Source organism: Callithrix jacchus, chromosome 2, assembly GCF_049354715.1.
Source record: "Callithrix jacchus isolate 240 chromosome 2, calJac240_pri, whole genome shotgun sequence".
In the NCBI taxonomy this organism is placed as follows: domain Eukaryota; kingdom Metazoa; phylum Chordata; class Mammalia; order Primates; family Cebidae; genus Callithrix; species Callithrix jacchus.
In genome coordinates, this window is record NC_133503.1 from 158,975,616 (window position 1) to 158,994,485 (window position 18,870).

General features: G+C 35.4%; 1 protein-coding gene across 3 annotated transcripts in view; it reads right to left on the reverse strand.

Annotated features, from left to right (window-relative positions):
* The window catches only part of PARP8 (poly(ADP-ribose) polymerase family member 8), a 181,706-nt gene that overhangs the window by 16,143 nt on the left and 146,693 nt on the right, over nt 1–18,870 (reverse strand). For 2 of the 3 annotated variants that reach the window (XM_002744994.6, XM_008992086.5), the window contains exons 16-23: nt 16,279–16,371; nt 10,752–10,877; nt 9,669–9,734; nt 7,110–7,177; nt 4,805–4,853; nt 3,458–3,570; nt 3,155–3,227; nt 1,525–1,594 (exon numbers count right to left, since the gene is read on the reverse strand). In XM_002744994.6, the coding sequence (XP_002745040.1) occupies nt 1,525–1,594; nt 3,155–3,227; nt 3,458–3,570; nt 4,805–4,853; nt 7,110–7,177; nt 9,669–9,734; nt 10,752–10,877; nt 16,279–16,371 (658 nt within the window). The remainder of the gene's footprint in view (nt 1–1,524; nt 1,595–3,154; nt 3,228–3,457; nt 3,571–4,804; nt 4,854–7,109; nt 7,178–9,668; nt 9,735–10,751; nt 10,878–16,278; nt 16,372–18,870) is intronic. The other variant, XM_035291597.3, reaches the window with a different exon arrangement.

An 18,870-nucleotide genomic window follows, 5' to 3' on the forward strand; every position in this document is an offset into this window, starting at 1 on the left:
GTGTTATTTTGGCATATTCTATTTTCAGAGATCACTGCAACAGTATTTCTTTGCTACCAAGAGATGGAGTCTAATTCCCCAACTCTTGAATGTGAGTCAGGCTGTCTCAGACCTGCCAGTGTAGTCCATCCATCAATTGAGTGCCACTCAGCGGGTACTTCAAGAGGCTAAAGAATCACCTAGCCAAGTCCCACCCCAGATTCCTGACCCAAAGAATCTATGAGCATAATGAGTTGTTATTTTGTCCTAGAGTGCTTTGTTGACCAACAATAGTTATTACTTAAATAATTATATTTTAATTTTTCATATAGTTTTTATCACAATTTTCCTTTTTTTGTTAACATGCAACCTTCTAATTTTTTAAAGTTTTCTTTTCATAAGCATTTTAGCATTTATCAATGTTGCTGTTTCCTTTTAGTATTTCTAATTATAAATCAAGTTTTAAGCATTCCAAGGTTCATATCACTGCGAAACAACTTGTTATGGCTGGAAGAACATGAACTCTGGTAAATGAATTAGGTAGCTCTCGTTAATGTTCAGCTAGTTATCAGATCTCTAAGTATCCTTTCCTATAACATCAGGATATTAAGACTTACCATTCAGACACCATGTGAATGACATCTCCCGTACATGTAATGTGATTGTATAATCGCACACACAGACATACAAGCACACAAGCAAAACTAATTACATATGCAGTTATATGTATATAAAACCACTTAAAAGTGTGAAGGAAAATACACAGAACACTGAAGGTATACTAGAGAAAATTTTCATTTGCTCTTCAAAAATTCTGTGTAGCTTGAATCTCTACAATGAGCATAACTATTTTATATTTAAACTAGAATAGGTAAGTTGTTATATATATCATACTGAACATTATAAAATATTCCAAAAATCTTAAAGTGCAAAGAAGAAAACATCACAGATTCTACCAGGGATAACTAATGCTAACAATTTGGTGATCATTCTTTCTGTATTTTGAATTCATCAGGCTCCTTCAAAGCACAAGCTTTCAATTTATTCCAAAGTATTTTTTCCCTACAATCTCACCAAATATCCAAGAAGCTGTTAAAAAGAAAGGTGATTTTGAGGGTGTTTTTCTATTTCTAATGTTTCCATAATGTTCAAAACTTCTTTATAGATAATATAATAATCCAAAGATAAGAAATTAGCATGATATAGAATTACACTTAAAGTTACTATGTATGTGTACTTCTCAGCGCCCTACATAGTGCTTTGCATATAATAGAGTCTCAATATTCATTTGTGGAAGGAATAAATGTAAGAAATATTAAATAAAATATTTTTTAATTGACAAAACATGTATTCTGTCTTACACACTAGGGAGAGTATTATAAATTCATGTTGACATTGAGCTCTGTTTTTTGCTTTACATGTTTGGCAAATAAATTTAATAAAAATATACCTAATAAGGCACAATAGAAAGCTGTGCATGGAGTATAAAGAATAAGAAAATTAAAACCTAACAAATTTGAGGTAAGAAATGAAATACAGGATTACCTGAGTAACCAAATGATATGCTTGACATTGGACTAAGATAGATTCCACTTCCATACATTGCACCATGGAGCTAAGATGAGAAGATTGGGGGAGAGAGAGAGAGGTCTGTCTATGGTTTAACTGTTAATATTTGACAAAAGAAGGCAATCACTTTCATGTCAGAACATTCAGTCTTAGAAAAAAATGATAGAGCTTCTATTCCAAGGTCTCATTTGAAAACAGTACTAATATCGTTGTGCTTAAAATTCAGTTTGTATATGAAAAATGGTATCTAGAGGAAAATATCCTACCAGTAATAAAGACAGTCACTCATTACACTTATTATAAAGTATATTAGTAGGCCTTTATTTTAATAGAACTAAAATTTTAGAAACTAAATTTGGTCTGAAAGACACAGTAAGGCATTTTGATCAGGATTTATATATTGGTGTATAAACAAAGTGACCTGCTCAGATTTTCATTAAAGAACACTATCTGTCATCCTGTTCTTATCCTTTGTTACATTTTTTTAAGTTACATAAGTTTCATGAACTGAAACCCTTCAACTGGTCTAAGAAACTGCTCAGAACAAACAAACTTCTTTCTTATTATCTCTACGTCCTGGGCCCTCACATGCTATTAGTATGAACTGAGTACTAAATGCATTTAACATTTAACATTTAATTGAATCATCTAAAATGTCGTCGTAATATGAGATCTGGCTCCAGTGACTGAGTTAAGCATCTCATCTCCTTATGTCCTATGCTGTCAGATGCAAATAAATTCAGCTGCGTGAGAGTGAAGTGAAATCTGCAGGATGAAAGGCATAAATAAAGATGAAGATGACAGCCACGATATGCTATTAACACCACGTACTGTCTTGGAGTCGCAAAGGCAGGTATCAGATGGCTCTCTAGTATCCAATCTCGACTTCACTTATTTCTACATTTTATTATCTAAAAGCATGCATATGGAGGCCCAGTACTCAAGAAACGTACATTGAATTAACAGATAGAATGCCTGTATGATTTTACTTTGTGCATGATAATGTTTTTCTACTTAAGTTAAAAGTGTGATTTGTTTTACTGTTTCCTCATAAGAAATTAAACTCTCTTTTCTTTCTTTTTTCTTTTTTTTTTTGAGACAGTCTTGCTCTGTTGTCCAGGCTGAGGTACAGTGGTATGATCTCAGCTCACTGTCACCTTCGCCTTTGCCTCCTGGGGTCAAATTAATCTCTTGCCTCAGCCTCCAAAGTAGCTTGGATTATAGGCATGCGCTACCACACCTGGCTAAATTTTTCTTTTTGTATTTTTAATAGAGACAGGATTTTGCCATGTTGGTCAAGCTGGTTGTGAACTCCTGGCCTCAAGTGATCTGCTTGCCTCAGCCTCCCAAAGTGCTGGGATTATAGGTATGAGCCACTGCGACCAGGCTTTCTCTTTTCTTTTCATTGTATGATCCATTTTGGGTTTAGATCATTGCGTATAGATGACTTCTGCTTCAGGTCTAGTATGCCTACTAAAAATTCCATATAATGTTTTGAAGCTCACAAGCTCCCTCTTTTGCAAGTAAAAACCTAAGAACAGAGTTGCTTACTGAATCTCAATTCTGACGAAGAATGAGGTCTTATTAAAGCATTCGGAAAATTTACCTGCAATCGTGTATTAGAAGCAACAACCAGACCATTCCTCAGGATGGAGTGCCAGTTTTCAATGTGTGAGCCACTAAAAAAAATGGAAAGGAAAAAGCAAAACCAGAAAATTAGTTATCTTCAAAATGGGTCACAACATAGTAAGTCATGATGCCTTCTGAAGGTTCTGGATTGCCAAATCAAGTATTATGTAGTTGACTATTCAACATGAATGACTTTTCACTGAAAGACAGTGATATCTTCCCCATACATCTCTGGAAAACTGGGTGGAGCACACCCCCATTAACATTAAGCCTTACTCACTGAAATGCAAAGGTGCTTCCAAAGAGTTTTTTAGCAGCTCTAAAATTGGATTCTTTGGCTGGTGGACTGCTGAGAAGAAGGAACTGATGCGGTGTGTGCATAAACTTCAATTGCTGCCATTTAAAATAACAACAAAAACATGTAAAACTTAACATCTATTCAGGCTGAAGACAATTGCAAATTTTATTGGTTTAAGAGTTACCCACTTTCAAACTATAGTAATTTAACACTAACCACATTAGCAAGCTAATTTGTATAAGTTTTTTTAAAACTTGACATAAATAATAAGTCACATGAAATTACAAATACGAAGAATAATTCTTTGAGCTAATGGGAAAGGAATAGGAAACAGACAATCCAAAGTCATTTATATTTAGCTCTGGAATACAGTATGCAATCATATTGAAGCAGATCTGCCTTCTTAATTACATTTCTTTTAAGACTTTTATTACTGAGTCCCTAAGTATATACTAGCTATTCAACTGGGGAAATATTCTGGAGTTTGCTAAGCAGAAAAGTTTATAAACTGAGAAAATTCTCACTACACTTTATTTACATATATTTATAAAATTGGGAATTTTTGCCTACATTCAAATATAGTCTCCCCCTTGGTCATGGAAAGAAATGAAAAGCAGAATCTTTTGGATTAATAGCTTGATGACATCTTCTAAGTGTCTCCCTTTCTCTTAGGAATATAGTTATACAGGAAAATAGCACATAGGAATCTTACATTTAGAGACTCATAGATGGCGAAAATGAGATTTTTAATATAGTTCTTAGGTAATGATCAGAATTGAAATTCAGAGTCTAATAGCTTTTTTTTTTGCCAATCAGTTTGAGCTTTATGAGGTTGCTCAGGTTAGCCTTGAACTGATGACCTCGCCTTCGCGAGCGCCATGACCTCCGGCGGGAGCCACTTTGGACCCCCAGAGTCTAATAGCTTTTTACAAATTATTATTTTTTAAGCTTACCAGGCTGGTAAGTAAGCTGAGGTCAATAGCTTCTCAGCTCTAGAAAAGTGGAAATGTGCCAACATGAAACTGGTAGTGATTACAAAGCACATTAACTTCCTTCTGATCAATCTCCATATAGTATTTTTCTATTGCTTGTGGAATGACTAATGATTTTATATTGATGTTTTTATTTACTTGAAACAGCCTGAATATGAATTTGTTATCTTGGAAAGGCTTGGAGTTAGTGAACAAACAGCTATTTCAACCTAAATAATTAGATTTAACCTGGTTTTATTCAGTTCTTGGAGAGACTGCCTAAACATCACAAGGTCACTTCTCCCAAATGATAAGGACTCCTCCCATTTCTGTATGCATATGTAAAAACACAACTTACCCTGTTAACTGGTAGTTTCACAATATGTGACCTATTACTTGATATCACCCTGAAATTAAAATGATCCATTAGTCACAAACATATGCCAAATATATTTAAAGTTCTTTTTCTTAGTTGGCAAGTGATTAAAACTTATTTTTGCTCTTCTGTAAACTAAACTTACAAATAATTTCATTTAGTTGCATAATTTAGGTTTGCTTCTTGAAACAATTTAAAGAGCTTATATAACAAAAAAGGTAATATTTTAATCTGAGAAAACACACTAGGAAGTAGTTTCCTAAATCCTAAGACATAGTTTTTAATAAGCACAATCTCAAGTATCAGCAAAATGAACATTTGAATATTTCTGAATGTACTTTCAAATAAAGATAATCCAAATACAAAGATGAGCAGTGATTCATGGATCTGCTTCTTTTGTTCCTCTCTTTCACTGCTTAAATTAAGGATAAGTTCTCATGAAGACGCTTTTTCTTTAAATGTTTGAGGATCTCTTTGAGCTGATATACACAGTGGTTTATATATAAAAATCCAACATAGGTAGACACTGCAATTAAAAAAAATTAAATCCAAGTATCTAAAAGGAACTGCTTTATGAACTTTCAGCACATAAAATAAGTAGGGAAAAGTACACCAAGTTTTGGTAGACTCTCTTTATCTTGAAAAAAGAGTAACTAACAAGCTGAAGGAAATGATCACCAGAATTAAAAGTTAATCTGAAGGCAGAGTGGGCCCACAGGAACTGGCCATGCAAAAGAGGGAAGATTCCTATGGCCTGCTGACATACCCCTTCCTCCCTAGGACTATGGGGTGCCTAGGACTCTTGGACACATACCTTCCTGGAGACCAGAGCATCTCCAAGGATTTGGCATCTAGTGCATTCCCTAAGATGAAATCCCTTCAGAGAGGGAATGTGCTCTAATTAGAACAACCCCTCAAGAGTGGCCTTTGGACTGGAGAGGGTAGGCTGCCAGTCTTCGTGTTGTGGTGCCCTAGGGAAGAGGAATCTCTTGGCAGGTGGATGGAAGAAGGGACTCTGCCCCTTGCCCTCCCAGAGAGGGGGAAGGTCATAGTGGGGTGGGGGTGCTGGGACTCCAACTCTCCTCCAGTGTCCCACACTGGGCTCCAGCCTGATCCCTAGAATTCTGCAGTTTTGAGGGTCAGCTGTGCTGAGGCTGGGCTGTGTTCTTGCCCTCTTAGGGATACTTGAAGGAAAAAAGAAAGCAACTAGATACTTGCAATTTTTACCTTCAATCTGAATGTAACAATGAGAAAAACTTAAAGGTTACAATGGAGATTTAGTGTTATTTTACTTAATGTATGAGAATTTAGTAACAGATCATAACATATACAAAGAGGGAAGGCTTCTATATTTAATTTTTGTTATAATCTTGTTAAGCTAAATTAAATGTGTATAACCAAATTTTAATAAAGTGAAAGCTAAGTAATCAGAATCTTGAGCAAGCCAGGTTCTTTTGCCTCTTCCCACCTTTACAAATACTTCCTGGTCATAGCATGAAATAAGTGCTCTATCATATCAACCTCTTACAAGTCTCATATTTGTATTTCTGTATGGTAAATCTCACAGAGTTGGAGTTTTCAAAGTTACTTCAAAGAGACATGTATATAAAACCTATTATAAGGAATGCTGAGTAGAAACTAGTGTCTTCATTTTGCAAATTAGAAACAAGAGGAGAAATTATTTGAAGTAAAAGATTGAAATGGGCATCACAGCAAGGTGACTTCTCAAACCACCTTTCCTCTTCATAGTCTAGCCCTCCTTCTAAAATTCATGCTGGGCTAACACTATATCCATCACTTGGCTCACTCTGAAACTATGCATCTTCTGCAGTGAGCAAGCAAAGAGTTAATCATATTCATACTGCCCTTGTTGAGGGAACAACATATAAAAACATTTATTTTAGATTAGAAAGATTTCAATAATAAAGGTTGAAACACTGAGTTTGATCACTTAGTCCTCACTGAACTAGAAAATTAAATGAACCAAAATGCCTCTGCCACATAATCTAGTTAATCACATCTTTTAAAACTACAGGCAAACTGCTGTCAAATGCACTATTTATCCCGGGCAGTGCGGGCAACAGCATTCTCCTCCCCTTGTGATGTATAAGATTTAATTAAAGTGAGAGTCATTAAGGACTCTCAGGTTGTAAAATCACCAGGTCTCATAAGCTTGTAGAACTGTAGCACTGCAGGATTTGTAAGACAGCCTTTTTTTTTTTTCCTCTTAAAGCAAGCAGTAAAAAATGATGCTGTCTTCATTACAATAAAAACTAAAATTTTATACCATTGCAGTAAGGGATGAGCAAGGGGGTCCTGTTTATCCATCTGCTTCTTGATTTCCAGATAAGGTGCCTGAAAAAAAAGTCATTATACTTTTGATTTTTCATAAAAATTCCTTTTTCCCTTTTTACAACAGGAAAATCAGACAGAACAATATGCCTAATCTAGTAAGATTTAAAAATCTGTGGACTTAACATGGGAACAGCAACAATTACTGTAGCCTTTTCTCCCAAGATGATGGGAACCATGAGCTTCCATGCCACAAAAATGACTTGCCCAAACACTGTGTTAAAAGACTTGTCCAGATTCCAGCCTAGCTTCCATTTACGCGAGGCTATGTCTCTACAGATGACCACTCGCCAGTGCCCTGTTGAGTTTCTGCTCAAGAAAACACGATGCGGCCAAACCACAAAATGTATATTGTACCAGCCCACTTTACCAAACCATTTTTGGTAATTCTCCACTTATCCCCTTTTGTATCTTTCCATTTTTACGTCACTCTCCTAGTCCCGTCTTCTTTTCCTTGCCTTTTTGCTTACTTGTAGCCCCTTTTGCTTCCTCTCCTCTGCCTTTAAAAACCTGGAGTTGAGTTCAGTTTATGCTGCAGTCTCTCTCCCCTATGCAGTGCTCTGAATAAATCTGTCTTATCACCTTTACACGTGTCCTGTAAAGATTCTCTTTGACAATGACCGTTTTAACTGATAATTAATATTAAAGCAAAGCTTGTGAGAGCTACACTCATGCTCATATCTGAAGGTCCAGACTTAGGTATAGATCTTTACATTAAAAAACTGGGCACAATTTACCTAAGACAAACCCTTCTCTAAAAAGTGTTTAATGGGATTTACCCAGACAACCATTTCACAAAACAAAAAGCAATCTCTCTGTGACAATTTAGGGCCATGTATAGGACAGTACATTCTAGAAAACAGCACAGTATAATGTTGTGTTTATTCAGAAAGGTTTAAAGAATATGACAGGATAAACCCTGAGAGCATCCCTAGGAAGTACACACTGAAAGAGGGTGCAGCAGCACTATTTCCACCTTGACAGTGAAGCACCAAGCAATTAAGCAACTCGCCAAGGTCACAGGCCACATTCAGTGACAAGTCAGTTATACGATGTTGGCCTCTAACTTCCTAGGCTGAGGCTCAATCGTCTATATTGCCTCCTATTAAAATAGCTTACACATGACCCGGAATAAAGAAAGCAGTTTTTGGCACAGAGCTGATCCCAGAGTCAGAGTTGGTAGCTATTTTTAAATCCCAGAATAATCAGGGTCTAGGGTATAGTATAAATACCTTCTACCAAATTCTTTTTCATGACTAAAAATGTTTATATAACTTTGTGTAAGATATTGCAATATGTTCTTTTTTTCTCCTAAGTGGAAATGCATTTTATTGTTTTCTTTCCCTATGCAAATAAGGATTGCTTGTCTGAGAAGGAATTCAGATAATACAGAAAGGTACTGGCATAGAAAAACAACCCGAAGGGAAGGTGGTTTTTTAAGCAAATAATAGCATCTGTGAATTAAAGGATCTCTTGCTTACTATTTGCCAGACACACACTATTTATTGAGTGAATGAATGAATATTTGACTACATGAATAAATGATGATCAAAAGAATCAAAATGGAAATGCAAAAATGTACTTTTTGAATACTGTCTTCCTATAGAGGAGTAGAGATGACTCTAGGGGTTGGTAGTGTGGGGAGAGAAAGCAGCACAGTAACTTAGTGAGCCCTGGGACAGGAGGATCCCACTATTCCCTCCCCAGAGAAAATAAAGGACCCAGGGTAATACTCATTATAAGCCTGCAAGGGACTCTAGGGCAATGCAAGCCTTGAAACCACTACATGCAAGCTGCACACATAATCTGTGTGTGTTGTTAATCTCGGATTAATTTCTACTTACAATGATGAGTTAACCTCTCTCCAAGTCTTTGGCAGTGGAAGGGCCTCAATAATTGAACAGTGTGTGCTTTTCCAAGTGCTTGGTTATAGCCCAGGGATGTGTTAAGATTTTCATAACAAACCCCAATCCTTCCTCATCAAACATTTCCACCAAAGCCTCCCTCAATGACCAAAAACATAAACCCATACTCTACAGCAGTCTGGCATCTTCCAAAGTGGTTCTGGGATTTTGTGTTATATAAAATATTTATGGAAAAATTTCCATTTTAAAGAACATTTCTGATTTTATTTTAATACTCAAATAATGTTTTGAAATTGCTACCATCAATTAAAACTGATAGTCCAGGAAGATGGTACCAGATTTAACCTTTGCCTTTAAAATATCCCGACATGTCTACATGTACCCAAGGCTCTTGCCTGAGTTTGGTAAGTATAATTATGATTATAATTATTCACTTAAGTTTCCTGAAGTCACCGTGTTACATGATAATACACTGGTGTGATTTAATTAAAACATCTCAATACAACACAGATTTTGAAATGATTTTAATTATACCCAATACAATAGAAAAGTCTACATTTCACTACATAGCTAGAACTCTCAGACATTTTAAAAATGTACTACCATACAAGACCAGATGACATACTTACTTGCGTCATTTCTCTGATAGAAGTTATGCTATCCAGTGCTTTCATTACTCGATCATAGTTCTTTTTCTGTTTAATGAAAAAGTGATGTTAAAAAACAGCATTTGCTTATAAGTTGTTGCAAGTCTACATATCACTAGAGAAATATTAGTTTCATATGTGAATTTTCCAATGGGGTCAATTTGAAAGCAATTACTGTTATGTGTACTCAAGAGGGAAGACTATAGTAAGATGGCTCATGGACTTCAGTCAGAGGGAAGAAACAGAGAAAACAATGCTAATCCTTCTATAAGTATACAAAATCATATTTAGCCATGGAAGAAAAATCTAAAAACACAAAAAAAGTTATGGGGCTCCTGATTCGGGTTTTCACTACTAAAACACTAAGCCATAATGAATAAAGTCAGCATAGAATTCTTCTAAAGTACAAAAACTCACTTCAAATCTCACATTTGCTTTTATTTTCTTTTGATTGGAATATTGTTAACAAAAGAGTATGGCTGAGAGTGTGCAAATGATAGCATAGAGTCATGAAGCTGACAATTTGTTTTCAAGCAAGATCTAAATATGTGCACTGTTGCCATTTATGAAGAAGAAAGTTCTTCCAAGAAAATTTTATACAGTTGTTTCTACAAAATTATTTCAAGCTGAGTAGTAATAGAAACTAAGGCAATTTTAGCTCTTACGCAATTTGAAAGTTTTGTAATTTCAAAAGGATTCTGCCTTATCTTCAGGAACATTTATAAAATTGCTTCCTTAAGAAAGGCAGGTCCATCAACAACATGAACTAAACTTTCACTAACCGTCAGATAGCTGCGGGGTAAGAGGGGAAAGAAGAAAGGAGGGTTGAAGTGAGAATGAAGAAAAGAAAGGAAAACTTGTCCCTTTACCCATGATCTTTAAAATTAAAATGAGTTTATATAAGCCGAATCCCCAAAAACATATGATGAAATTAAAATAGTCATGAATATGCTTGATGAGATAGAGATTTCGACAGAAAGAGGAAACCTAATGAGACTACAATCTCAATTTTGTTGTTATTGTTAAAGAAAATTTTGTGATTGATGTGCCAGGATAATAACTCACCCTGGGGTTGAAGGCCAACATCTGAGGATCATTAGGATCTACCACAGAAGGATATGGCTCGAAAATCACAACTTTTCTAGGAGATTCCAACGCAGACCTACACATGGATACTAGCAGATCTACCACCTTGAAATATACACATAAGACAGTTACTACTCTTCAAGTTTTATCCAGTGCTTTGCAATTGTTTCTCCCTCTCAAGGTAGCAGAAGTTAATGAGGAGGATCCAGGGCTGCTACCAATCTCTCAAATGAGTAATTCAAGACTTCAGACCACATTTGACCAAACTTGACCATCAATTTAAAATAACAAACATGTCCTGCCTCTCATTACTCACAGGTTAGTATCTCATTTTCAAGGGCACACATTATATGCTAGCATTGTTCTAGGCCCTATGGTAAGACAAGGCACAAGACAGACAAGTCCCTGCTCTGGTGAACTTTACATTCTAAGGCAGAAGATACATAATAAAATATCAGTTAAACAAGAGATGATTCAGTAGGATTTCCGGTACTGTTAAATGTTATAAAAAATTTAATTAGGCACTAGAGAATAATGCAGAAGGGGTAACTGTTTTAGAGTGTCTAGGAAGGGTGGTGAATCTCAACAGAGAACTGTGTGGGGCCCAGGAAGGAGACATGTGACCATCTGGGGAGAAACTGTAGCAGGTTTAGGAAGCCCCACGTGCAGTAAAAGACTTTGGCATGCTCCAGGAAGCAAACTGCCTGATATCATCTCACCTTTTCCTATTCTCCTCTGTCAAATGCCACCAATGACCTTTGATTGGCTAAAGACGATGGCTGCACTCCTATGTTAGCCTGTGATTCTTCTGCACAATCTACTAAGAGGTAGTACTACATAGCAGTCTTAAAGCATAGCTCCTCTTTCCAGTCCTCAAAAAAATACATTCTGGACACCTAATAAAGAAAACTGATACTGTCTAAATAATGGGAGTTAACCTGAACAGACTTATCTACAGTGTGAATACAAGTGACTTAATGAGGAAGCAGCAGGCTTTAAATATATATACATATATCTTTAAAAGGAAAGCTATTTCTAGACAGTTTTTAGACAGGCATTCAAAAAATGCACAGTAAGAGTGGGCCAATTTTTTATTACCCTGCTTTGAAGAGAGAAGTATTGTGACCTAATAACATAGGGTTCATGTTGCATGGGTACTCACAAAACACACCCACCCAATCACAGCATCCAGAATTTCCAGTGACCTAAAATAATTAGCAATCAACACACAAGGCACCAGACATAACATGCCCTGAGTACACAGACATGCATATCCACAAGGCACACTCAGAAAACATTAGAATGTAAACAGCTAATGTTCCTGACACACTATTTATGTGCCTGTATATAAATACACGCATACTGTGTGTGTGTGTGTGTGTGTGTGTGTGTGTGAGAGAAGTTATATTCCAAGCAATAAACATAATAAGGACATAATAACACCCTCCTTTTTGTTTTCCTCTCCCACACTCACATTCCTTCTACACTACAGATGCACATTAACCCCGATACAGATTGTTTTCAGCATTATCTGTTCTCTAATGAAAACCCAAACAAGAACTCCTGACAAAGAAGAATCAGTAAGATAACATAGCCTTTTCTGAGACCTTGTAGGGAGAAGGGGAATGGCACAGATGGATACACTCTCACTAAAACCCTTTAAAAATTATGTCCTACTATGCAATTGAAGCTTTATAAAAGTCCATGTATTTTTGAACAATATCTTTACTAGTGTATTGAAGTAAATTATAATGTAATAATGGGAGTAAATGTAATTGGTAGAATATGTCTATTCTTATATGTCCTCGCCTAACTTTAATTTAAAAAGTGTAACGACTGTGGCACAATTACATGGCATGCACCAAAGTTTCAAACTCCTTGCTCACTTCCAGGACAAAGAGCTAATGCTTAGAAGCAGCTGCTCAGCAAGGGATGTTTCCACCTTTGCATCTGATCTGAATAAGGTCTTATGACTGGCTTTCACCAGAAGATGCGTGGAAAGGGGCTGACCTGATTTGAAGAAAGCTATGCCTTTTTCACTTTCTCTACTATATGCCATATAGTAAAGACAGCAGGGCCACATGATGGAAGGGGTCCAGTTTCCTCAGTCACCACACGGAAAGTGGCCCATCAAACATTCTAACTCTAGTGTGTGAATGACAAAATGCTACCATGTTAAGCTGCTGTGATTTTATGGTTTATCTGTTACAGAAACTAGCATTAAACTTTTTCAGAAGAAAAGCATTTATAATACAATTTGGATTCATATTCCTTTGCATATCTTAATTTTTCTAAATTTTCATGGACTAAAACATTCACTTTAAAAAATAAAAGGCTGGGCGTGGTGACTCACACCTGTAATCCCAGCACTTTGGGAGGCAGAGGCAGGAGGACCACTTGAGCCCAGGAGTTCAAGACCAGCTTGGACAACACAGTGAGACCCTATCTCAAAAATAAATAAATAATAAATAAAAAGGTAAGAGAGTCTGGGTATGGGGGCTCATGCCTGTAATCCAAGCACTTCAGGAGGCTGAGGCGGGAGGATCCCTTGAGATCAGGAGTTCAAGACCAGCCTGGCCAACATGGCCAATCTATCTCTACAAAAAAATACAAAAATTAGCTGGGTGCAGTGGTGTGTACCTATAATACCAGCTACTCCACAGGCTGAGACAGGAGAATCGCTTGCACTCAGGAGCAGAGGTTACAATCAGCTGAGACCGCACCAATACACTCCGGCCTGGGTGACAGAATGAGACTCTCTTGGGGGGAACAAAAAGAATTAAAAGAAAATAAAATATAAAAGCAAGCACACAACTATAACTCCGTTTTGTTTTTTTGTTTTTTTGTTTTTTTTTGGTTTTTTGGACCAAATAAAGTATTTCCTCCCTCCCAAAATTTAAAATTAAAGATTCTAAATAGTACCTTAGTATATATATAATGTATGCCTTAGGCAACAAGTTACACTCATATATCTGCCTTCTTTGACTGAATAATGTAATTGAAGAAGCAATTTGGAGGTTGACTAAGATACTCAGGATGGAAGTGCAAAGAAATACTAAGTTTAAGCAAAAGAAAAAAACTAGGACATTTGATGAGCAAAGATAAAAAGGTCTGTAAATTTACAGAATCAAGTGCCTCCAAAGGACACTACACTACCTATACAGTTCAAGTGGCAGAGCAACCCTCCCACCCACACCCCTTTCAGACATGAAAGAAAGGCCACTAAGCTCTTGCAAATGAGAAACATTTAGTCCTTAGTCATTAGTCTTCTACTGACTGAAAGTGCATGTGACTAAGAAAGGCACCTAGAGGAATAGCCTACAATGTAGTCTAAAAAAGAAGAGGATTCAGAATTATAAACCAATCACTGTCCAACATTGCAAGAGTCATTTTTAAAAAAAATCTTAGATGAGAGCCCAATATCTAAACAAATAAAATGGAACTGTTCTGTTGAAGTAGTATCTGGGGCGCTGGAATGGCAGCTGTTTGTTCCACAGGACACTGTTGTTCAGGTGAGTCCCCTGCAGTGGTCCTGAGGAATGTCTTTGCAGACCCCAGAGCACCACTTTAAAATGTGGGGCTAAACTGAGGCAATGAGACTACTGAGGTGGTTTCTTTTTGTTTTAATCTTTAGAATTATGACCAGAATACTGGGGAACATGTTTTAAGAAATAAAGTGTGAAAAAAATGCTGTCTTTGGAGTAGAATTATTAAACTTTCTGATCCTTGGATATTGATCTTTAGAATTAAATCACTAAATTGAGCTGATCAAATACTTGTGTTTTGTATCTATCATTACATAATTTAAAATTCATTTCTATTCAAAACTATTAATTTTAAGATGTAACAAGGATTTTAAAAAGCTAACTATTATTCTATTGACATACCATACTGTTAGCATACTAACTTTTCCTTCTAATTGATCATTTACTATTTCTATCCTTTTATTTCTTTTTTAAAGGGAAAGCTGCATACAGTAAAATTTGTAATTTTTAAGTATACTGCTTGAAGAATTTTTGATATGCATGCATATACATAAATCTATATAAATATACACGTGTGTATATTTATGCAACATATCCTTGTAAGGTTTTAATATTTTTACATAGCTATAAATATCACGTATATTAAAGTGCCTTTTTTTTCTTTTTAGCAATATTATTTCCAAGGGACAAGAAAACCTTTCACGTTTAAAAAAGAAGGATGAAAAAGAAAAAGACTCTGCATGGTCAGACGCATTTTAGTAACCCTCTAAGTATAGGCTAGCTGTTGTCTTAGTTTTAGTTAAGGTCAGAGCCTTTAATATGCAAATGTGTGCATATTGGGGGCGGAGAATACAAAGTTTAGAAGACTATTTTAATCATGGAATCATTTTTTTCACATCATATAAAACTAATATTCTGCTGTTTGTGTTTGCTTTTATTTATACTTTATTAGATGAAAAATATTGCCCTAAATATTTCATCAGGCGGATAAATCACAGTTCTAATCAGTGAAATGACGAGGCTCACGGATGCGCACATTCCCAAGCTATAGGGTATTATCTGTATTACTTAACTGTTGTGCCTTCATAAGCCTGATGCACCGCTTCATGTTGTGCATGCTCCATTTTACTGTCCTATAGTTTGTCTTGGTATATAATTTTTTTTAAACTAGGTATTCATTAAGCTATCTGGAATTTGTTTTTACACGCTGTGTAAGGTAAAGCGCTAAACCAATTCAATCCCCTGTTAAGGGCCTTTGTTTCCACTTCACTTATTAAATAACTCTTTAGTAAGTGAGGAGGTGATACCTACTTTAACATATATTAAACTTCTTTATAATCTGATCAATTTTGGGGACAATCTGCCATTGATCTGCCATACCACTCTTGGCCAATACTATATTTTGTTAAAACGTTAGAGCATAGCATATAATATGTTTCTGTATGTGGTTGGTCTAGACTCTCTTAATTAATGTTCATTAATTTTTAGAGGTTTTCTTTGATTTTTTTTTTTCTTACAGATGAATTAGTAGTTTAGTCAGGTTCTCTAAGGGGAAAAAAGAACCTTGACATTTTGATGGATTGCTTTTCTTTCTATCTCAAACACTGCTACTGTAAAACTGAATGTTCTCTTTCTATTACATATTGGGCCTCTTATCTTTTCACCTAAGTTTTAAAAATAAATTAGCTTCCATTTTATAGCAGTATATCTTTGCAAATAAATTTTACATAAAACATGCATGAGGGTTTCAATATCTCCACCATGTAAGAAGAAATTACAATTATTTTTCATACAATAGAAAGTTGGCTTAATTTCTCTCCTTGGCAATTGCAAAATGACAAAACACACATTAGATGAAGAGAGAACATTTAGTTTATATTTAAAAATATCAAATGCCAGTTTGTCACTTAACAAGAAGTTATCAAAAATTTCCCCCAAAGAATAGCAGAATGAAGATAACTAGTGGACTGGAACAATTTTTCAAAGCAAAATAAGAAAGAATTAGTATCCTATGTTACTACCTGAGCTCCAGTTGCTATTTCATCAGCAGCTTCATTCATTACTCCCAGGGTTTGAAAAGCAAACACACACAGCTCCCGTTCACACACAGTAGGCTAAAAAAGAAAAGAGAATCAATCACAAAACTTTTTTCACACTTTCAATTTGAAAATTAAATTCATGACATTTCACATAATAAGTAGAAAATGCAAAGTTTTGGTGTTTTTTAAAAAGGAAATAATACCACTTTAATAAGAAACAATTTCTTAAATTTAGGTAACAATTAGTAAAGAGTCATTTGCTGATATAGTCACAAATATTATTTTAAAAAATCCTTTTCAGTTAGTTTTAGACACTTACACTCCGAACAATTTAGCAATAGATAAAAATACCTTTAAATAGGAAAATTTATCTCTAGTGGTTTAATATACATTTGTACATGAGATGCATAGAAAATGTAAATACCTAAGCTGGTGATATAATAATAAATGAGCTTAAATATGAAAGCTGTATAAAACAAACATACAAAAGAGAATTCCACCTTTGCCTAGGAAATTTTGTTTGGGGTAAAAAAAAAAAAGGCAGGATTCTGTTTACTTGCTACCCAGCTCTTGAAAGACTCGTTCTGTTGCAAACACTTTTGACTTCAATAACCTCCTGAAGTCAACAGCACTGAAATATACACTCTGCAATTACTTTGGAAGAGCTCTCATGTTTCAAATCTAATATAGTGTCATCCCTCTGATTTATCTTATCTCCCAAGTTACATTGCATTAGGTAGCTGATGAAGCCTAACACGATGCAATCCACGGTGCCTCTGCACAGCAGACAAAAGGCATTTGTCAGTGCCATTGCTCCCACGTTCACTTCTTTCAGAGGCCAACTGGTCTACTGCTTAACCAGTGGGGACGTATGGCCTCATTCTGAACATCCTTTATGTTCAGAATGGGTGCATATGTGTGGCTTTATAGAGAGAAAGCCTGACCAATTGCAAATGTTTCTGGTTGATGTTGGTCCAAAGAGAATTTTAAAGAATAAAAATGAATTGATGTATTTCCTTTGTCAGACTTAAAAGTGCAGTTTGATGCCATTTTCAGAAACTTCAGAACCATGAGAGGAAGTAGAGAAAGATCTTCATCTAGACTTAAGCTATATACTCTGCAATATATATTTAGATATACATAGAGCAAACTGTTCAATTTCTACTACTTTTCCTTTGAGTGTTTATTTGAAATCTTCTCCAATTTTTTTGTTTGTATCTACATATGTATATGCTTTATGCTCAATTTTCCCCATGGATATCAGATTGCTTCTTTTGTTCATTTTCTGGGGCTTAGAGCATGGTAGCCTCTGAAGGAAGAGTGGCAACCATTTACTGCATATTTACTATAGTGTCAAATGTTATTCTGGTGCTTGAAAATAATGACACAGTACTCAAACAAGAACCCAAGGAGAAGATAAACCTTGAATATCATAAAAAGCCCTGGGAATTTATTCACTTACCAGCTACTGAGGAGGTAAACAGGACACAATGGGCAGTTTGTTTTTTAATAACACTCTGATAGAATAACCATCACTTTTATGTGATTAAAATCCATCAATCCCAAAGACTAATTTACTGACAGGAGTTATAATTAGTTTTTGTCTGAACCTTGAACTACACTTTGTGATCATCTAAATATGTATATTTGTGTGTGTGCAAGTACATATACACACACATTCCAAGGAATATAACAATAGACATCGTTCAGTACCAAATTGTTGTTTTAAACAATGGAAATAAAATGAAATAAGATATCTTACTATACGAGATTGAAAGTTTAAGTAGTTTTCAATCCAGGAAAAATTGCAAAGCAAAGAAAAAATGCGATACACGCAGTTATTCTTATATATCTCTGTTAACACACTTTGTCACCAATCCTTTCTGCCTTTGTTGCAAATCATTTTTGGCAATTTCACCCAGACCTCTCTATTTTCTATCACGAATAACAAATAAGCAAAATTTCAGTGCTTTTAATGATGGCTTTTTCTGCATATTTGTTTCAATGCCCCCCACCCTGATTGTTTATATTCAAATCTTGAAAGCTCTAAATCAATTTCATTGACTTGTCAACTGACTCATTATTTTAAATGACAGGCCTGCATTCTTCAGGATGAAGCTATCATTTGATTACTTTATGGCAACACTCCTTTCTTTGATGTTTTTCGTTGAAAGTAACCTTCTTCCCATACTCAAGTGTGTAAGGCAGATTTCTGGGTATATTCTGCTACTCCAATAGTTTGAAGAAGGAAATCAGACAAAAATCAGGCACCTTAGAAAATCTGCTTTTTAGAAACAAAAACCAAAACACTTTGCCATCATACTACAAAACGAGAAGTAAAAGTATGTAATATGTTTTTACAAAAATAATTTTATCTTTCCTTTCTAACACAGCAACTACAAAAGTCATAATATGATTAATTTATATACCGTACACCATACTAAGTAAATGCTAGTAAATTTATAAAATAACAATTCTGTATCTCTTGCTCATTGTTACTAGAAGGTGCAGCAGCATTTAAGACGTAAGTCATAAATCACTTTAGTTTTGAGGCATTTGTATATTTATTTTTTG